This window comes from Pseudophryne corroboree, chromosome 10 (genome assembly GCF_028390025.1).
Source record: "Pseudophryne corroboree isolate aPseCor3 chromosome 10, aPseCor3.hap2, whole genome shotgun sequence".
Lineage (NCBI taxonomy): Eukaryota > Metazoa > Chordata > Amphibia > Anura > Myobatrachidae > Pseudophryne > Pseudophryne corroboree.
This window is the reverse complement of record NC_086453.1, coordinates 123525443-123547511: the sequence shown is the minus strand read 5'-3', so window position 1 is coordinate 123547511 and position 22069 is coordinate 123525443. Positions and strand designations below refer to the sequence as shown.

Here is a 22069-nt window from a genome sequence, read left to right as displayed (position 1 = left end):
TGTAAAAGTTATATGACATATTTTCCAAAATAGTTTTTATTTGATTTATGTTAATAACCCCTCTGCACATGCAGTTTTTAAAAAAAGATATGTATTATAAGTATATACTGTACTTGTCAGTCTTGTTGAGCTGCTTGCGGCAGGGAACAGAGTCTCTAATGCAGGTTCCAGTTGCTGGATCAACTCCTTCCACAATTACAAATGGTCGCTCCTCTAGTGTCGCCACAGTTAGGTGCTGATCATCATCTACAGGCTGCAAAAACTTCCCATAACGTGACCACACTGGGTACTTCATGCGCAGGTCACCATGTTCCCAGATTCCAACCTAGGCCCATTAAAAAAAACATATAAATATAAATTAAATGTACTTTTTTAAATAAATTAATTGAAATCTAATTGCATTTTTTCTACATCTTAATTTACAATTCTTATCAATATCAAGCTGGCATTTGCCAAAAGGGCACCCAAATTTTCTATTAATAGGGGCATCAGTATTTCAGTCACACTATTCCCTAGGTTGACTGTGGTTGCAACAGAAAATTAACAATTACATGGTTACTAGTGAATGACGGAATGAACGTTGGTCAATAAATGTTTTATCCCACTCATTTTTAGTTCTAATAAAGCCTTGATGTCTACTATTGTGATTACATCATAAGAAAACTCTAAAACTGTCCCAGACTTTCTCTTACTTTGACCCATTTTTTTATTTGTATAATTTTGTATGCTTCGGCATTACAATGAGTCCATTTGGTACCTGATAACACCTATTGACCATTCCATACTGTAAGTGTTACTAAACCCTTTCTACTTTATTGTTTTGGCTTTATTTTACTTTTCAAAATTGTTTGGCTTATCTAAGCAACATTGTTCATTTTTGTGGAAATCTAAATGGATTGCCCATTTATCGGATCAAACAACAACTACTTTTATATTGCCATGAAAAAGAAAACTACCACTAAGGGATTCCCTGTCTTAACATAAACATGATGCAATATGTGTGTTCAGTTCCTACTGAAGTGGTAGCAACTACCTTTCGCAATCCTGTTAAAAGTTATGCACCTTGGTTCCTTCAATGTTTACATGTTGGTCTTTACACCTCGAACACTTCAAACACGACTTGAAATATAATATAAAGAGCATGTTCAGAGTGATTTTCAGGGAAGCCTTCATAGCAATGGCTGCCTTCCTCTGTTATATAGGTTTTGTGAGCAGGAGAAGTTAGCATATTTTCACAGGATTAATGAATGATTGCTACTACTTCACAGCCAGCATATACTGTAGTTAATTTTTAGTTAATTTTTATGGTTCGGTTGAGAATCACTTCAAAACCCTAGCTCAATTACATCCTTTCTGTGTAGTTATCATTTCATAAAAGCTTAGCACTCTGTACTTTTTAAATTCAGTGCAAGATATGTTCTGCAAGGAATATGGATTTTTACTAATCTTTGAAAGTCCACCATCAGTCAATCATCTATCAGGCTGATATATTTATAAATATTGACCTTGAATATGATAACAGATAAGCTTTGATCAATGCTTTGAATACAATTGTATGTACACAACAGATTTGTTATTGAATCTAAAGCCGGGTACACACTGGGCGACCTCCCCTAGTTAGCAATCAGCGCTATATTGCTGATTGCTAAATAGAGGAGATCGCCAGTGCATACACACTGAACGATATCGATGAACAATATCGTTCAGTGATGTCATTCCCTGCACTCTACGAACATGCAGCTCAACAATATAGAGCTGCATGTTCGGTAGATCATGGATGAAAGAGAACAATCCGCGGGAGCGCACATCGTTCATCCATACACACTGGACGATATGAATGATAGATCTTCCAAAAAAGATCCTTATCGTTCAAATCGGCGTGTGTTGTCGCCCAGTGTGTATGGCTCTTTAGGAAGAATACAAATCTAATTGGTGGTGCTCATTTTTAAAGCAGCCACTTTAGAGTGACAATGGGGAAATTACATTTAAATCATCACTATGAAGTATTTTATGCACTCATTTTCCAAATAATATGTCTAAGAATATATGTTCAATAGTATCAAGACATTATAATAATGTATACTATAGGAATGAGAAAAATATTTAGGGGCAAATGCAGAGTTTCTTGTAACATGGACATTATTTATGTAAAACTAAAATAGCACATTTCCACCCATATGTGAAGCTGTTTACAGCTTCACATCAGCATCATACAGTATGCAGTGCACCTGCATTACTCCAAGCATACCATGCATACACTTGCACCAATGTCTGTAAACAACTGTTTTATGGTGAAATACCCACTCACTAAACATTAATACAACTTCAAAATGCTCCAATACAGCAAAAAAAAGCTCACCATCTCCTATCTCAAAAATAAATAAATAGCTAAAACATGCACAAAAGAGCATAATGGTGGTCATTCCGAGTTGTTTGTTAGCAGTTTTCATTCGCAGCGCAGCGGTTAGGTAAAAAAGCGCACTTCTGCGCATGCGTATACGATGCAATGCGCATGCGTGATGTACTTTCACAACAGCCGATGCAGTTTCACACAAGGTCTAGCAACGCTTTTCAATCGCACTGCTGTCTGCAGTGATTGACAGGAAGTGGGTGTTTCTGGGAGGTAACTGACCGTTTTCGGGGAGTGTGTGGAAAAACGCAGGCGTGTCAGATACAAATGCAGGCATGCCTGGGGAAACGGGGGAGTGGCTGGCCGAACGCAGGGCGTGTTCGTGATGTCAAAACAGGAACTAAATAGTCTGAAGTGATCGCTAGCTAGGAGTAGGTCTCGAGCTGCTCAGAAACTGCACAATCTTTTTTTGTAGCCGCTGTGCGATCCTTTCTGCTAAGCTAAGATACACTCCCAGAGGGCGGCGGATTAGCGTTTGCACAGCTGCTAAAAGCAGCTAGCGAGCGAACAACTCGGAATGAGGGCCAATGTGTGCTCGCAGAAAACATCTATCAGCCTTTATGGTTAATTTGTCATAAGCCAATCATAAGCAGTTCACAGCATCAATGGATTTCCATATGCCAATGATTACCTGCAAATAATATGGCTTTCTCAGACATACAGATGTAGCCAATCTCATTTTACCTGCGATGCGCATGCACCCGCAATCGCACAACGTAAAGTGAATGGATTGCAGACCAAAATACGAATGCAACCGCAAACGTGTGTGCAAATGATTCACAGTTGTGATCACCATCGGGTAAGATCAGAATGTCTACTTCTGTATATGTATCTGGTTTCCAGTCTGAAGCTGTTCACAATTAGAGGACCACATCCTCCCTGCATCACCAGGGTTGTCTATGCTTAGAGGGGCCATTGTGCAATGTCATAGTTACATAGGTAGTGAGGTTGAAAAGAGGCAAAATGCCCATCCGGTTCAATCTGTATTCTGTGTTAAGATGTTCATATTATAATGTGCTTGCTGAAGTAATGGTTTAGTACCAATTGACAGCTATGATTCTTACCACTCACAGATATTTAATGTCAATATGTTAAATGCTATAGCCCTGGATACATTTTCGAGTTAGAAATTTGTCCAATCCGTTTTTAAATGCATTTACAGAGTCTGCCATTATTACCTTCTCCGGCAGGAAGTTCCAAATCTTTATTGCCCTTACCGTGAAGAAGCCTTTCCTACGTTGTGTACGGAATTTTCTCTCCTCTAGCCTCAGTGAGTGCACACGTATCCTATACAGAGTTCTTTTATTAAACAAATTCCCTAATAATTCCTTGTAATGACCTTTTACATATTTGAAAATATTAAAAATGTCTCCTCTTAGACGCCTCTTTTCTAGTGTATACATATTTAACCTAGTAAGCCTTTCCTCATACTCCAGTGTCTCTAACCCTATAATCAATATCTGTTTTATAATATGGTGCCCAAAATGTAACACAATATTCCAGGTGCGGACGTACCAATGATTTGTACAGCGGCAGGATTACATCCTCATCCCTTGTCTCAATGCCCCGTTTAATGCACGCAAGCACTTTACTTGCCTTCTTTGCTGCATTTTGACATTCTGTACTGTTTTTAAGCCTATTATCTATGAGCATCCCCAAATATTTTTCCACCACAGTTACCCCTATATTTCCCCCATTTAGAGTGAAGGATGCATGTGTGTGTTTTCTGTCCCAAAATGCATAACTTTGCATTTTTCTATATTGAACCTCATTCTCCATTTAGACGCCCAGGTTTCACATGGTAGACTCTGTCACTGTGCCAGAGTCTACCACACCTGTGCACATCTCTGGGAAAATGGTACCGACCCCATTGTCAAAGAGATCTCTCTATTGCGCATGCACTTACCTTACAGGGTAAGTATATTGAATGGGTGAAAGGTGCATGGTGTGGTCCCCCGATCTCACACCCTACACCCATTATACTGAAGCTTTGCTATGTCAGAATGTCCATTCCAGGGCACTATAAGAGAGAAAGGGACCTGTGTGTAGCTTTTGTTGCGGGACCCCTTCTCTCCGGCAGCTAGTGGACTCTGGCATAATGTGGCGGCCATTTTCCAAGTGATTTGTCACCGCCGCGGGCCTCCGAAGAGGTAAGTAAACTATATGGGTGCAGTGTGTGTGGTGTTGGCCCCCCGGCATAGGGACCATGTGCACCTCACACACTGCACCCATTATAGAAATGCCTATAGTCCATTCCCTCCTCCATCCTGCTTCTCTAGGCACGGGCAGGCATTAGTGCCAGCATGACAGAAATCTGTATAGGCACATATTGTATGCTGCATCCATTTTCTGGGTATGCTCACTGTGATTTCACACAGGATATGCTATGCAAACTGGCAAAGTGCTCATTCTGCATTTGGTCTACAGTAGAGATGTGTGGGTTCACTGCACATCTCTAGTCTACAGTATCTAATGGGCATGTTTATTAAAATTATTTTAAACATTCTTGCCCATTATTTTAGTATCACAGGAATGTACTAAAGACCAATTGGAGGAGAATTAGCAAAATTTAAAAAAAAACACTGCAAGGAGCCCTATAATAATATCACTACAGTATCTCCAGATAGCATTATCGCAGTATCTAATGGCAATCAGAGCTGTGCCGTAATCTGGCCTCTGTGATCAGCCATGTGTTCCCAATGGACTCTGTGCTGCTGCTGTGACAAACCACCCCCACCATGCAGTAAAGCAATGCTGTGAAGAGGCAGATCACTTTACAGCACAGGGTTCACAGCGGAGCAAAGACTCCAATGACCAACTGTCCTCCCATATCACCGATCAATTGTCCCTGGTAAATGTATTCAGATGGAGAAGGATTGTACGGGGTGGGGTACCTAGAGGTGGCGGTTGTGGCCCATGCGCAGACACACACTCAGGGTATTTTTCATGAAAAATATCCTGAGTTTTATGGTAAGTGGATTCACAGGGACAGAGCTTTCTCGCATGTGTGATTGGAAGTGTGATCGGATCTGCTAATATATGCATGCCCAGAAAATGCTGTCCAAATGACGATGAAAATGAAATGACTATTTTTGCCCCAACTATAAATTCAACAAACTCTAAATGTACAAATACAGTACAATATGGAATGGCATTTGGTGCAAAAAAAAAACCAAAACACATGAACTCACAGATTATTTTGCTGGAACTGCTGACCCATGCAACGACTTGAAAATTTGCAAATCACATAAAAGTCCATATTTTCAATTGACGGGTTGCTTAACTTACCAGTTGAGTGGCTTCTGTTACAGGAATGCACGGCGAGGGTGAACCAGACTATAACCTATATAGATTGGGGTATAGAGGTTTTTTCCCTTTCTTTTGTTAAAGACGGATTTTCATAACTGCTATCTATATTGTATAAGACTACAGTTTATTCTGGCTCCGGTCTAAAAAGATGTTCTGACTAATACTAAGAAAAAAATCCAAGTTTAAGGGGCATATTCATCATTAAAAAAATTGTGCAATGAGAATTTTTAGTTTTAAATTCTAATTGTATTATCTCACAATTTTTTTCTGTATTCATTATGCCCCCGCACCCTCCACCCTCCAGGCAGCTTCTAATTGCCAGGGCAGCCCAATGGATCCCGTCTCCAGCTGACCCAAACTAACACCCCCCATTCCCCTCCCTCCTTCATTCCCTGGAAGCTCCCAACTAATTGCTGGGAAAGCCCAAAGGATCCCCGCAGACACTATCCCCTCCCAGGCCCCAGGACAGCTTGCAAAGAGATTTGGGGGCTGTTTGCCATCTCAGAAAGGAGAACAGCTTCTCTTTCAAACTCTGAAAATAAAGCATTTTCACAGCTTGATGAATGTCACATCTCCTGGGGAGTGTAGAAATTGTGACAGTTAAAGGATGATGAATATGCCCCTCAGTCATTTAATATTTTTGAAATATCTATTGCTCTAAATTATAATTTTGACAAAACAAAGTGTGGAACACAGGTAATCATCTACAGACCTCTGACAAGCCTTAACCAATGTAAAAGGATATTCTGCAAGTATGACACTAGTTTAGAATGCTCAACACACATTGTTCAGCATTCAGCTTTCAGCTGAGCATTACTGGACTGATAACTCAGTGGGTGATTCAGGTAGTAAAAAACACAATGGACCAGTTGTAACACTGTAGGGGAACCGGACCCCGTTTCTTGGGGTAGATGGCAGCAGGCAGCAGCTGAGAAGTCATACAAGTCCAGTTTTTATGGTGCAACTGGCCACAACCAGTTTTATTAAACAGAAAACAAAACAAACATCAAAAGAAAATACCTTGACCGTACGGCACTAACTAAACACAAGACGTTCCTAGATGTATCTAAACAAAAAAACACAGAGTTTTCCAGTCAACACTGTATGGCTCACTTGTATAAGGAAGCATATTTCTCTCACAGAGATCCTGCAGTCTTCCCAGGCAGTCTGCACACACTGATCAGGCCAGCAGCCCTATAACACTCTTGCACAGCTGAAACCCCTGATTAGCCTTCTGTGAGGCCAAAGACCCGAACTGGGCCCAATGTCTGGAACTTGCCCTATCTCTCTTTCAGGGCCCTTATCCTGCTTTTCCAATAAACTGAAAAGGTTCTGACAAAACAAAACATTTTCCTAGAAGGTTTAATTTTTCTAATACATGTAAGACAAGAACCTGGGACAAACATACCTGCCCTCAAACACTATTCCAGTGTTCTTGTCACATATCCCCCTCCCCTGTTTTGACCTAGGGGCCGATACACTTGTAGCCCCCAAACAGAAGATGCGGGACAACGCATCTGCGTTGGCCAATTGCGTACCCGGTCTATGTTCAACAGTAAACTTAAAATCCTGCAATGCTAGAAACCATCTAGTTACCCAAGCATTCTGACCTCTATTTACATACATCCATTTTAAAGGGGCGTGATCTGTCACAAGTCTGAATTGTCTACCCAAGAGGTAATATCTCAAGGTATCTAGTGCCCACTTAATGGCCAAAGCCTCCTTTTCCACAATGGCATATCTTTTTTCATGCTCATTGAGTTTCCTACTCAAATAAATGATAGTGTGTTCGTCCCCATCTCTTGTTTGGGACAACACAGCCCCTATCCCTACCTCTGAGGCATCTGTCTGTACAACAAATTCTTTTGAAAAATCTGGTGTTATCAATACCGGTTGTGAACACAAAGCAACTTTTAATGTTTGGAACGCTTTTTCTGCATCAGGGTTCCATTTCACCATATTTGACTGCTTCCCTTTGGTAAGGTCTGACAACATCACTGCTGTGGTCGCAAAATTGTGAATAAACCATCTATAGTACCCAGTTATTCCCAAAAAAGTCCTTACCTGTTTTTTATTCACTGGACAAGGCCAGTTTTGAATTGCATCAATTTTATTCAATTGGGGCCTAATCAGACCTCTGCCTATGGTGAAGCCCAAGTATTTGACATCCTCCATTGCGAGGCAGAACTTCTTTGGGTTAGCAGTTAACCCTGCCTCTCTGATTGAGTCCAGTACTGCTTGAACTTTAACCAAATGGGACCGCCAGTCTGTACTGTGAATTACCACATCAACCAAATAGGCAGCTGCATATTTTCTATGGGGCCTCAAAATTTTATCCATCGCCTGTTGAAAGGTTGCTGGAGCCCCATGCAACCCAAAGGGTAACATATTATACTGGTATAGCCCCTCTGGAACCGAAAAGGCTGTTTTTTCTTTTGCTCTATCAGTTAAAGGTATTTGCCAGTACTCTTTGGTCAGGTCCAACGTGTTGAGAAACCTGGCTGTTCCCAGCCTTTCTATAAGCTCATCCACACTGGGCATGGGGTATGCATCACATTTGGACACCTCGTTTAACTTACGAAAGTCATTACAGAAGCGTATGCTACCGTCTGGCTTCGGGATGAGAACTATGGGACTGGACCACTCACTGTTAGATTCCTCTTTGACTCCAAGGTCTAACATGGTTTTAACTTCTTTAGAAACAGCTGCTCGCTGAGCTTCAGGAATCCTATATGGCTTTAAATGGACCCTGACCCCTGGTTCTGTGACAATGTCATGTTTTATTATGGTCGTTCGGCCAGGCAGCTCTGAAAATATCTCCCTATTTTGGATGAGAAATTCTTTAATTTGATTGTTCTGATCAGCTGATAATGTCTCTGACACCTTCTCTTTCCCGGTTGGTATACTTTGTAATTAACCTCATTCACTTTTTCCCTATTCTCAAATGGACCCTGCCATTTAGCTAGGAACTTGCTTTCCACAGTGGGTACCAAAACAAGAACTCTATCTCTGGGAGCAAATTCCCGTATCTTGGCACTCTGGTTATATACCCTCTGTTGAGCACTTTGGGCCTGTTCCATGTGCTCTCTGACAATAGGTACCACGGCTGCAATCCTATCCTGCATTTGTGTTACATGTTCAATAACGCTTCTATAAGGAGTGGGCTGTCCTTCCCACATCTCTTTGGCAATGTCCAACAGCCCTCTGGGGTGTCTACCATACAACAAATCAAATGGAGAAAACCCCGTAGAAGACTGAGGAACTTCTCTGATGGCCATTAACAAGTAGGGCATCAAACAATCCCAGTTTTTCCCATCTCCATCAACAACCTTTTTTAACATACTTTTTAATGTTTTATTGAACCTTTCCACCAACCCATCAGTTTGGGGATGGTAGATGGACGTCCTGAGGTGAGTGACCTTAAATAATTTGCACAATTGTTTCATGATCCTTGACATAAAAGGAGTATCTTGGTCAGTCAAAATTTCTTTTGGTATTCCCACTCTACTAAAAACCTGCACCAGCTCCCTAGCTATCGCCTTGGTTGTGATAGTGCATAAAGGGACAGCCTCAGGATATCGAGTGGCATAGTCCATTATTACCAGGATATACTGATGGCCCCGAGCAGACTTTAACAAGGGCCCCATGAGATCCATGGCTATTCTGTCAAACGGGACCTCTATAATAGGCATGGGAACTAGTGGGCTCCTGAAATGGGGTCTAGGGGCATGGAACTGGCATTCAGGACAGGAAGAACAATATTCAGACACTTCTTTATAAACCCCTGGCCAAAAGAACCTTTGTAAAACTCTTTCAGTGGTTTTTTCTGCCCCTAAATGTCCTGCTGTAACGTGACTATGAGCTAAATCTAGAACCGTTCTCCGATAAGGCTGGGGAACTACCAGCTGTTCCACCACATCCTCACCCTTTTTGATAATGTGGTACAAGAGCTCATTACAGATTGCCATGTGGGGATACATAACCCTGTCACCTGGTACCACAGGTTCCCCATTAACAATCTTAACATTCTCTCTAGCCTTTATCAAGGTAGGATCCTTTAACTGTTCAGACGCAAATAGATCCTTCTTTACCTCCAGGTCAGGCACGCTTTCAGTTCTAACTACTATGTCTCTGTTCCCAGCAAGAGGGTCCTCACTGGACTCCCCATCTGTCACTTCCCCAGCCAAACTAGCAAATGGCAAAGGGTCAGAAAGTTCAGAAGACACACGTACATCCATAAAATCACCGGTATTATCAACTGGCTCTTTACATCTCACATCTGTTGATAAACGTGATTCCCACAGTTTCCAAAAATGAGGAAAATCCCTCCCTATTATGGCCTCATGCACCAAGGTGGGGACCAGTCCTACTTTAACCATTGCTGACCCACAACAAGTTTCTATATTCACTTCAGCAGTGACATAATGTTGGGTATCCCCATGTATGCAAGTTAACCCAATAGGTATTTGCTGGACCTTTAAGGGTAACTAAACTTCCTGAATCTAGCAAGGCCTCTACCTGGTTACCCTCTAAGAACACATCACACATTTGTTTTTCCAGCTCAGGTGAAGGTACCACAGTACAGGTTAACCTAGCAAAGAAAGTCATTCTGCAACATTCAAATGCAGCATTACATTGCATGGGTTCTTGCATGACTGGGCAATTGGCAATAACATGACCTGGCATACCACACCTAAAACATTTAACCACACGATTATCAACCCGTTTGGGCAGCATAGACCTTTCTAGCCCCATTGGCCTGTCTCCAGGGCCAGTGTTTACAGTCTCTCCAGCCTTGCATTCTCTTAACCGCCCAGCAACGTTTTCCCACGGAACAGTCTTACCAGTCTTTACTGAAGGGCGCTGTCGAGGAGCTATGGGTTGCTGGGTGGTCATCAGTAGTTCCTCTGCTGCCAAATACCTCTCTACCATGTCCACTAATTGGTCAACAGTATCCGGGTTTCCATGGCTCACCCACTTGCGCAGGACCATGGGCAAAGATCTCAAATAGCGGTCCATGACGACTCTTTCAACCATCTGGGGACCAGTTAATGTCTCTGGCTGTAACCATGATTTTGTTAGCTGAATAAGGTCATGCATCTGGGAGCAAGGAGGCTTCTCCATGGCGTACACCCACCGGTGCACCCGTTGTGCTCGTACTGACAGCGTGACTCCCAGGCGGGTCAGGATCTCAGTCTTTAGTTTATCATAGTCCCGAACCTCAGCAGGGCTTAAATCAAAGTACGCTTTTTGGGGCTCACCTGACAGAAAAGGTGCCAGCAGACTGGCCCACTGTGCTTTTGGCCAGTTCTCACGCTCGGCAGTCCTTTCAAACGTAGTCAGGTAGGCTTCCACATCATCAGCCTCTGTCATTTTCTGCAGGAAGTGACTGGCCGGTATAGAACTAGAGCTGGTCCGAGCACTGACGGCCACATCTCTAATCCGGGCTGCAAGGCACTGCAACACTTCTGTTAAGGCCTCTCGCTGTAGTCTCCAATTTTCCTCCATTGCCACCTGCTGCTGTTTGTTGGCCTCCTGCTGAGCCGCTGTAGCTTGCAGCAGGGCTTTAAGCAGTTCCTCCATGTCGACAGATTTTTCAGGGGGTTTGTAGCTGCTTTCACCCAGGACATATATCAAACCCTCAGGGGTGAGTCTCAGCAACTTCACACTGCGCTGTATCTGCATAAACCACCGTTTTCTGCAGGCCTCATAAAGCTGCTGCTTTCACTTATGCGCAGAATGGAATGCTTGCATTATCCACCAAGTTGTAACACTGTAGGGGAACCGGACCCCGTTTCCGGTAGATGGCAGCAGGCAGCAGCTGAGAAGTCATTCAAGTCCAGTTTTTATGGTGCAACTGGCCACAACCAGTTTTATTAAACAGAAAACAAAACAAACATCAAAAGAAACTACCTTGCCTGTCCGGCACTAACTAAACACAAGACGTTCCTAAATGTCTCTAAACAAAAAAACACAGAGTTTTCCAGTCAACACTGTATGGCTCACTTGTATAAAGAAGCATATTTCTCTCACAGAGATCCTGCAGTCTTCGCAGGCAGTCTGCACACATTGATCAGGCCAGCAGCCCTATAACACTCTTACACAGCTGAAACCCCTGATTAGCCTTCTGTGAGGCCAAAGACCCGAACTGGGCCCAAAGTCTGGAACTTGCCCTATCTCTCTTTCAGGGCCCTTATCCAGCTTTTCCAATAAACTGAAAAGGTTCTGACAAAACAAAACATTTTCCTAGAAGGTTTCATTTTTCTAATACATGTAAGACAAGAACCTGGGACAAACATACCTGTCCTCAAACACTATTCCAGTGTTCTTGTCACACAATGTTAGATACATTGCGCATGCACCAGACCCGTACTGTGTATGTGCAGTACAGGTCCTGCGTAGTTGTATGTAGTATGGCTACAGACCTCAGGTGATTGACAGTCTGCAGACATATGGGGGCGGGAGGGGGCGGCAAAGTTCTTAATTTCATAAATCATGGGTGTGTCAGCCAGCCGATGGTGTCCCAGGTGAGCTGATGCTGTGTCCTCGGACATATGCATGCACTCAGGAGGGTATACATATACCAGACACATCCTGATGCTTTACCATATCTGACCATCGCTGCTACTGTACTTACAAGTAAGCATGGTCCCCTCAGTGTCATAATGTGGTTATACTGCACTGCTCATCAGACCCTCAATTCGGAATCCACAAATTCCCATGCCTCAGATTTCCCAGGAAAATTCTAGGTTTTGTTGCCTTAGAAATTTTTAGCTTTGTGCCACTTAATTTAAAATCTTAATGTGCTTGGAGTAACAGAGATAATGAAAACAAATTTCTATAATTGTTTTGCAGTGCTTGATATCCAAATGCTAATATACTGTATCCATTTTGCCATTTTAAGAAGGCAGTTTACATGTAGTATCCTAAAATAAATGTCTATGATTACTACTTATACAGTAATGTAGTCCATTATCGCTATTAAATCATCCAAGGTTACAAGCCTCAAAAGATGGTTATTTTAGTCTGTGCTACAACACGAGGGAGTTTTTATATGTTGCTAAAGACCTGACCGACAAGATAGAGGTGACTTTATGGCTATTACATAATCTTTTCAAAGAAATAATCTGCCCCGTTAGAATGTCATGCGGTTGAACCTCTGAACCATCAAATTGCTCAGATCAATAAAAATACCATCCAGCATCTACTTAAATCCTGGTCTGCTCTTGCTCCCAACTATTCCAAATTGTATCATAAAACATTGTTACCTAACAGATGGACAAAAACAACAACTGTGCCTGATTTCCAAATGGTAGAAATAGTTCACAAACGATTCTTCTTGGAAGACTGATCTGTTAGCATCCAGTGTTTTACCTTTTCATAATTTACACAATTGAAATGTATATTCCTGATTCTGCAGAAATAGAAGTCTGTAAATGCAGTACAACAGAACTGCTTATTTATTATGTCCTGGCTTTTAGTCATCGGGTTAAGGAATCGTATTAGGTGGATCGTTGACCTATCCTCCAAAGCAGGGCCAGATTAAGACCTTTAGAGGCCCTAAGCACTGAAAAGATTTTGGTGCCCACATATATATTTTTCTCTCCAAAAATAACCCCAAAGAAAAGTTATCTCCAAAATTCTCACCAAGACATTTAGAAAACCTCAGATTTGGAGAACCCTTCCCCCCCATGTTGCAACACTGTACTGAGCACTGCTGTTCTCACTCTCAGTGGACGGCTGCACGGGACAGCGACATGACCAAAACAAGTACGATCACGTGGACAGAGTTGCAGTTTACCAATTACCAGATTCTAAATTTCTGCAACCTGCAGCCTGATAAAACACTCTCCCAGGCAAGAGTCAATGAGTTTGCAAACTTCTTTGCAGATAAAATATCCACCATCCTGGCTGGAATCTCCACAATGCCATCAATGGAGTGCCAAACTACAAAGCCTGCCAATATAAGCCACCTGCATGGACCAGCTTTGACCCAGTGGATGCAAAGGACATTGCTGAAATTGCTCAGATTTTGTGTCCCACCACCTGTGATATGGACCCTGCCTCAAACACGCTTCTAATAGGTTGTATGGATATAACTGGTCCCAGTGCCGTAACTAGCCATTTGAGTGCTGTGTGCAAGAAACAGCATAGGCACGCCCCCATATACAAAACAAAGCCAGAATGTGCCATAGTGGGGGAATGGGGAAGGGGCGTGGCCACATAGCTCCCCATTACGGCAGGTAGAGTCCCCATTTTTACACATTACAGCAGGTAGAGTCCCCCTTTTTAAACATTACGGCAGGTATAGTCCCCCTTTTTACACATTATGGCAGGTAGAGTCATCCTTTTTACACAGTACGGCAGGTAGAGTCCCCGTTTTTTACACATTAGGCGGAAAAGTCCCCCTTCTTTACACATTAGGTGGCAGAGTCCCCCTTTTTTACACATTAAGCAGCATAGTCCCCCTTTTTTACATATAGGTAGCATAATCCCCCTTTTTTACACATCAGGTAGCATATTCCCTCTTTTTTACAAATCAGGTAGCATAGTCCCCCTTATTTACACATCAGGTAGCATAGTCCCCCTTTTTTACACATTAGGCAGCATAATCCCCCTTTTTTACACATGCAGGCCATGAGCATTGCACTCACCCGTCTGTGTCCTCTTCCTGAAAGTGCGGGCGGTCATGGCTGCGGCGGGGGGGTGTCCCTGTGCGGATGACGGCAGCACAGTTGCTTCCGCCAGTCTGTTCAGCTTCATCCAACTTGCTCCCGGCATCCCAGGTGCAGCTTCCTGCCACGAGGAGGTGCATCCCCGGCCTTCGCTATATGGCCATTGCCTGCGCTGATGCTGACTTGTACTGCTGCTGGAGTCAAGGTGAGGGGGGAGTGGACAGATCACACGGCAACACAGACAGCGCTGCCGGCTATAATGTTTTAGCAGTGATGCGGCCAGCATAGAAGGAGCCGGGTGCAATGCTAGTATTATATATTATAGCAGGGAGTGAGGCGTTTGTTGGCAGCCAGTGGTGGTGGATGTTGCACCCACAGCGCAACTGTGCTGTTTGTGAAGCACTATCTGCCTACACCTAGTAACAGCCCTGGGTGTAGGGAACAGTGAGGGGGAGTGTAGAGATCAGTGAGTGAGGGGAGCAGAGTAAATGAGTGTAGGGAGCAGTGAGAGTGAGTGAGTGCAGGGAACAGTGAGTGGCGGGAGCAGAGAGAGTGGGTGTAGGGAGCAGTGAGGGTGAGTGTAGAGAGCAGTGAGGGTGGGTGGGTGAGTGAGTGGAGCAAAGAGAGTGGGTGTAGGGAGCCTGTAGGTAACAGTGAGGGACATCACCAGTGTGGAGCCGCTGATATACGTATGTGTTCCCGCTGCCATTTGTAAACACCCCCCCGGCCTCTGTGACTCACCCCACGCTGCCTCGGTCCACTCCTGGCTGTACTCTTCCTCTGGCTCCTACAGTTATATGTGCACCGCCGCCGAGTTCAAGGCAGAGCTCTGGTGCTCTGCATATTACACAAGGAAAGATGACCGCTGAGCTGCTTGAAAGGGACAGGCCAGCTGCAGGCGAGATCGTGGGCGGTGGCAGACACATTACAGCGATCGCACGTGCTGGCCACCATGGCCTGTTTGCGCAGTAGAAGGGAGGCTGCGACGGGGGAGGGGGAAGAGAGAGTGTGCCGGTTGCACCTGTAGTGTCTATGTGCTGTGGGCAGTGCACACTCGGCACAAACATAGTTATGTTATTGTTCAATGCTCTTTGCAGACAGGCATTTTTCCTGGACTCCTAAAGGAAGCAATTGTTAGACCTCTTCTTAAAAAACCTAATTTAGATCCCAACTGCATGGCCAACTACAGACAGGTATCAAACCTTTCTTTTTTAGGAAAGGTTATTGAGAAAGTGGTTGCAAATCAACTGGAAACCCGCCTGACAACCTATGATATTTATGATCCATTCCAATCAGGATTCAGGAGAAGACATAGCACTGAAACAGCCCTGGTGTGTGTGTTAAATGATCTTCTGATGGCAAGAGACAGAGGTGACTGTTCAATATTAATCCTTTTGGATCTCTCTGCAGCATTTGATACCGTGGACCATGGGCTTCTGATTGAGCGACTGATAAATTTCTGTTGACTGGAAGGCACAGTCCTAAGCTGGTTCAAATCATTTCTCACAGGCAGGTCACAAAGCATATCGTCTGGTGTATACTCATCACCATCAGTGCCATTGCCATGTGGTGTCCCACAAGGTTCTATACTATCCCCCATGCTTTTTGCAGTATACATGCTCCAACTTGGTGAAATAATCAGGCACAATAGCCTGGTCTACCACTGCTATACAGATGATGAGCTTTTAGTCATGCGGCTCCAACTCTATGGAACCCACTTCCCGCACAGTACGAGAGGCCCCAACTATAGAATCCTTCAAAAAAAGAGTCAAGACTTTCCTGTTTACTTAAGCATTTCCATAATGTCCACGGGCCTAATTCAGACCTGATCGTAGATGTGATAAATTTAACACATCTACGATCAGTCTTCAGACATGCGGGGGGACGCCCAGCACAGGGCTAATCCGCCCCACATGTCAGACCCAACCCCCTTGCCCCGCACAAAAAAGTACAAAAGCATTGCACGGCGGCGATGCTTTTGTACTGCGCGCTGGCAGGGAGCTACTCGTCGCTTCTCGGGTTGCAACGGCTGCATGTGACATCACGCAGCCGCCGTGGCCTGCCCCCCCACAACAGTCCGGGCATGCCTGCGTTGCCCGGACCGTGCCCCCTAAACGGGCCAAACACCGCCAGCCCGCTCCATCCCGCCCAGTGACTGCCTCTGCCTGACATCAGGCAGAGGTGATCACAGGGCTAAGACAGCCATTGGCTGTCTGGCATATGTTAGCGCACTGCGGTGCCGGTGCATGCGCAGTTCAGACCTGATTGCTGCAGTGCGAATATGCACAGCAGCGATCAGGTCTGAATTAGCCCCAACATGCTTCTGTATTTTATGAAAAGCATTTCTGTACATCATTGTTTCTGTACTATATTATGCTATGTAGCTGTTAAGCGCCTTGAATCCTATTGGAGAAAGAGAACTATATAAATAAAATTATTATTATTATTATTATTATTATTATTATTTTATTCCCAAGATAAAAATATATCATTAACCACTATTTTTACTATATTATTATTATTATTATTATTGTTATTATTATTATTATTATATGCCATACTGCCAGCAAATATATGCAACAGGTGCTTCATGGCAAACTAAGGTGACATCAAAGGATTACTCAATGCAGATCAACAACTTCTGAAGTATTCTACATACATCAAAGGTATGCAGTCAATTGTTTTAATATGTCCTCCAGTGCCGGATCTCCCGTCTAAAGTGTCAGGAGAATGCAAGGCGCTATTCAATTGTTTTCTTATCGCGCTGATTGCGCCCAGCCAGACCGGGTTTAGTCGTGCAACACTGCTAAACCTCACCAAAGTGCTGGGTGGAAAAAGTGCCATTTGGGCACCCTATTGGGTCACTTTTCTCACATTTCAGCTCACCACCTCAGGAGGCTGCGAGCTGAAATGTGTCCCCCTGGCTATATGCGCACCCAAACACGGCAACAATTGAATTGCTCCATTTGGTGACATTTAGTGGCGGCTGGGAAGGCGTGGGGGGACAATTGAATTCCCCCCACTATGTTGACATTCAAAATGTCGGCACCATAATTTTTCCATGGTCTTAATGTTGACATGGTCTGAATGTCTACATTGTCAGAATGTCAAATCCAGATTGTCAATGCTGTTTTTAAGGTTAGATCAGGGTTTAGGCTTAGGCTGCAGTTAGGTTTAGCATTAGTTTTTCATTCAAAGTGAAAGAAACATTGCATTGTCAACATGCCAAATGTTGACATTCACAACATGTCAACAGTTGGCATGAATGTCAACATCAGCAGAATGTCGCATTAAGAATGTCAACATTTGATATATTAATCTTCTGTCCACGTCGACATTATGAATGTTAACTGTTTATACCACACCAATCTCAAGAAGTATCTGCTTAATATTGATTATGGAATGTCATTTTGACTTGGCATGGAATATTTCATTATGATTTAATGTAAGATATACATATATCCACACAACAATTCTGGTACCAGAGTACAACACAGTTGAAATGGTACTTAAAGAATTTTAAATGGGTCAGTATTCTGATTTTATAAAGTAATTAAAGCAATGTGTTTAACATTATAATGCCAATCTGGTTAAAAAGCTTTGATCAGCATTACAATGCTTCATCATACTGGCGTATGTACTGCACTGTCGATAAAGCTAATGTCGACATACTGATTTTCGGCCTCTTGTCCGCACATATACCATAATAATAAACACATCACACTCATGCCTCTAAGACGTCTCATGTGCAGCTCTACATCTATGGATCACAGTCCAACATCAAATCAGTCTCTCCATCAGCCTTTAATGTTTTTTTAATCATGTGCTTTTTACTGAATTTTAAACAATTAAACACAAAGGGAAAAAAAAACAATAACATCATCCATAACAAATTATACAAAGAGGGCTAAAATAGTGCAATGCAATTCAAAACATTGACATATACTGTACAATAGACAAGGTTTATATAGCGATTATCATTGACAAAACATCCATCAAATGCATAACAGTGGAGCAAATGCATTTAGAAAAAGTACAGGAAATAGGTAGGTGTTAAAAGTTGGCATGAAAACACAAATACACATGCCACATGTGGACTCAAATGCAAATAAGTTAGGGGTCCACTAGTGACCCACTGCCCCTACCCAGCCTGGAAAGGCACCACCTATCCCATTTATCATGAACCTTCTGCATAGAATTCCAAAACTTCTACTGTTCATGCTTGGCCATGACATTAACTAAAGCTCTCCATTTACAGGGGTCCGGAGAGTCAAATGCAAACCAGGATCTAGCCACTAAAACTTTTGCCATTTTGGTAAGGCATAAAGTATGTTGGTAAAGTACCAAGGAGTGTGTTTCCTCCAGATCCAAGACAAACATGCAAATTTAGGATTTAATGGGGGAAGCAAAGGGACTGTGGACAGAATATCACCCCAGATTTTGGACCACAAGGGAGACACAATCAGGCAGCCCCACAACAGGTGCCAAAAGCCGGATCCTTGAATGTGACATTTCAGGCAAGTAGCCAGCTGCTTTCAGACCTAAGGCCAGATTGTAGTAGAGACAGAGGAGTATGATACACCATATGGAGGACATAAAAATACACCTGTTGGTATCTTACGGAGTAGTATAGTTAATAGAGCCCAGAATTTGCAACCACTGCTCATCACAGATAGGAAAGATATCTGTCTCCCAGAGTTTAAGGGGTTCCAGTAGGCCCAGCGCCGTAACTACATGTGTGCCAGGTGTGCCTGGCACACAGCGCAGTCACCCTGAGGGCGCAACGGCCAGCGGCTTGTAATGAGTCAAATTGACTCATTACAAGCCACCTCTGCTGTGTGCGCCGCGCTGGAGAAGCCGGAGGCAGGGGAGGAGAGCAGCAGCGCCGGAGGCAGGGGAGGAGGATGGAGGGGGACTGGAGCTGCAGCAGCGCTATGTAATTGGTAGTGGCGCAGCTGCAGCAGTCCCCTCTCCTTCCGCATTGGCTGCCCAGCGCTGCTGTGAATGCTGGGATGTGCTTCCCTCATCCCAGCATTCATAGCGGCAGCGGGCAGCCAATGCGGAAGGAGAGGGGACTGCTGCAGCTGCGCCACTACCAATTACATAGGGCTGCTGCGGCTCCAGTCCCCCTCCCTCCTACTTCTCCCCTGCCCGGGATCTGCCAGCACCAAGGAGCCTCACTGACAGCGGGGAGAGATGGTAAGTATCTCTCTCTCTTTCTCTCTCTCTCTCTCTCTATCTCTCTATCTATTCTGTCTGCCGCAATGTGTAAAAAAGGGGACTGGTTGCCGTAATGTGTAAAAAGGGGACGCTGTCTGCCGCAATGTGTAAAAAGGGGAACTGGCTGCCATAATGTGTATAAAGGGGGATGAATGCTGTCTGCCGTAATGTGTAAAAAGGGGACGCTGTCTGCCGTAATGTGTAAAAAGGGGGCGCTGTCTGCCGTAATGTGCAAAAAGGGGACGCTGTCTGGTGTAATGTGTAAAAATGGGGACGCTGTCTGCTGTAATGTGTAAAAAGGGGGACACTGTCTGCCGAAATGTGTAAAAAGGGGGACCATCTGCCGTAATGTGTAAAAGGGGCTCTACCTGGTGTAGTGGCGCTACTGTGCGGCATAATTTGAATAATGGAGATTACTGTGCACTGTAGTATAAATTGGTATTATTTTGTGGCCACTCCCCTTCCCCATGAAGCCACGCCCCTATTTATTTTTCACACGCCTACGGTGCACACTGCCCCTGTCTTGCGTAGGGGGGGGGGGGGCGCCAATGCCGTTTCTTGCACACAGTTATAAAATGCCTCGTTACGGCACTGGGTAGGCCTGTGAGGAATCTGCCATTACCAGTAGCATAAACCGAGGATATTTGACCCTTAGAACCCAGACTCTCAATTGCTAACTTTATCAGGGAAGGTGAAATAGTGGGAGGGGTACAACCAAATTGAGCTTGAACTGCTTGCCTCCTTTTGCAGATATCTGAAGAAGTCTGTTTTAGGAACATCAAATTTACTCTGCAATTATAAAAAGGATTTACAAACACCTTCATCAAACAAATGACCTAGGGAGGTTACCAGCGGAGGCTGCTGCCCCAGTGCTGCAGCGCCGACCAAAGACTACAAGGGGGTTCCGGCCAGCACATACATGTCAAGTTGAATGTAACATATGTGCTGACTTCATTACTCAAGGATCAGCAACCATCACAGCATGCACTGGACACAGGAACATAGCGCTCAGCCTATCTTCAATAAGTCCACCTCCAGACTCCCATTGGCTTATTTCACAGGAGTTTGGGGGAGGGCTTATTGATGATAGACAGGCTGGGCACTGTACCTACAGTATGTCCCATGCAAGCTGCAGTGGCTGCTGATCCCCGGGTAAGGAAGCGAGCACATATGTTACATACAAATTGTTGTATGTTTATATGTGCTGGCCAGCTCCCCCCTGCAGGCTTTGGTCACTGCTGAAGCCCAGGGGAAGCAGCCGCCACTGGAGGTAACCCTTTCAGTTACCAAATATTATTGGGGGAAAGTTTATGGATTTCAAAGTAGGAAAAATTAAACCACAGAGGGAAATCATAATCAGACCAATCAAAAAGATTATGAGTAAATTGCCAGACCAAGAGGGCTTTCCGTAGCAAAGGAGGAAGGCCAGACACAAACAGACCAGAAAGCAGAAATGTCAGATGAGAAAGTGAGAACCTCATCCGCTCAGCCAGAAAACTAATCGATGTAGAACCCTCAGCCTCAGAAGCCCAGCTTGACAAGTGGACCAGTTTGGGGACTACCAGTGACGTGCTGTGAGGTGATGTAGAGTCTTTCCTGTCATACTCCAGTATACTGCAGAGTTTTGACTATAAAAATGATATTAAAAATACAGACTAAACTATAAATATCTTCTTTGTATTATTCTAATCATTTTTATAGGAAAAACTCTGGAGCAAAAAGTATGACAGGTGAGGCAACTCTGGGATTATATATTATGTGTACTGTAAATCTGGATCTGGTACTAGCCAGTGCCTCCTCAGCCATTTACATGTCACTGTCGGCTTCATAGTTCAACTGGAGATTAGGGGTATATGTTCTAAAACACATAAACTGCATCTTTAGGTGTAATCCAGACTCCCAGATATTTAAACAGTAGAGTCCACTGAAGTAGGCAAAGTGATCGCTCAATGTCAAGCAGACAGCCAGAGATTGCAAAAGTACTGGATTTATCCCAGTTACTAAGAAGCCCTGAGAAGACTCCAGAGGCAATTATTATTCACAACACCGACTCCAAAGATTCAGTTACAGTACGTCATCTAGAAATCATCCTCCACCATCCTCGTAAAAAGACCAAGAACATCTAGATTAGTGTGTAAAAGGCAGGATAAAGGCTCAATTATCTCCATATTTTATGATTGGCCACCACCAGCACTGGTGTTACCTATCACATAAATATCACATAAATCATTTTATTTGGTCCTGGACCACAATCAGTGGCACTCCTACAAGCGCCCCTTAGAACCCCAGGGTGCCATGCTACCCAGATTGGGAAATACTGCAGTAGTTCAATCCAGGTTAAAAGAGCCTCCAGGGGGCGATAATCTCCATGTATAAGGTTATAGACATTTGACAATACTTGCATGGTTTTTAATGTTCTACTGTATGCACTGTGATTGGCATGAGTCACTAGTGG

The 22069-nt window shown here is 43.8% G+C and overlaps 1 protein-coding gene across 5 annotated transcripts in view; it reads right to left on the bottom strand.

Annotated features, from left to right (window-relative positions):
* Nucleotides 1–22069, bottom strand: part of GRIN2D (glutamate ionotropic receptor NMDA type subunit 2D) — a 1339090-nt gene that overhangs the window by 513700 nt on the left and 803321 nt on the right. For all 5 annotated transcript variants that reach the window (XM_063942779.1, XM_063942780.1, XM_063942778.1 and 2 more), the window contains one exon: nt 114–325. In XM_063942779.1, the coding sequence (XP_063798849.1) occupies nt 114–325 (212 nt within the window). The remainder of the gene's footprint in view (nt 1–113; nt 326–22069) is intronic.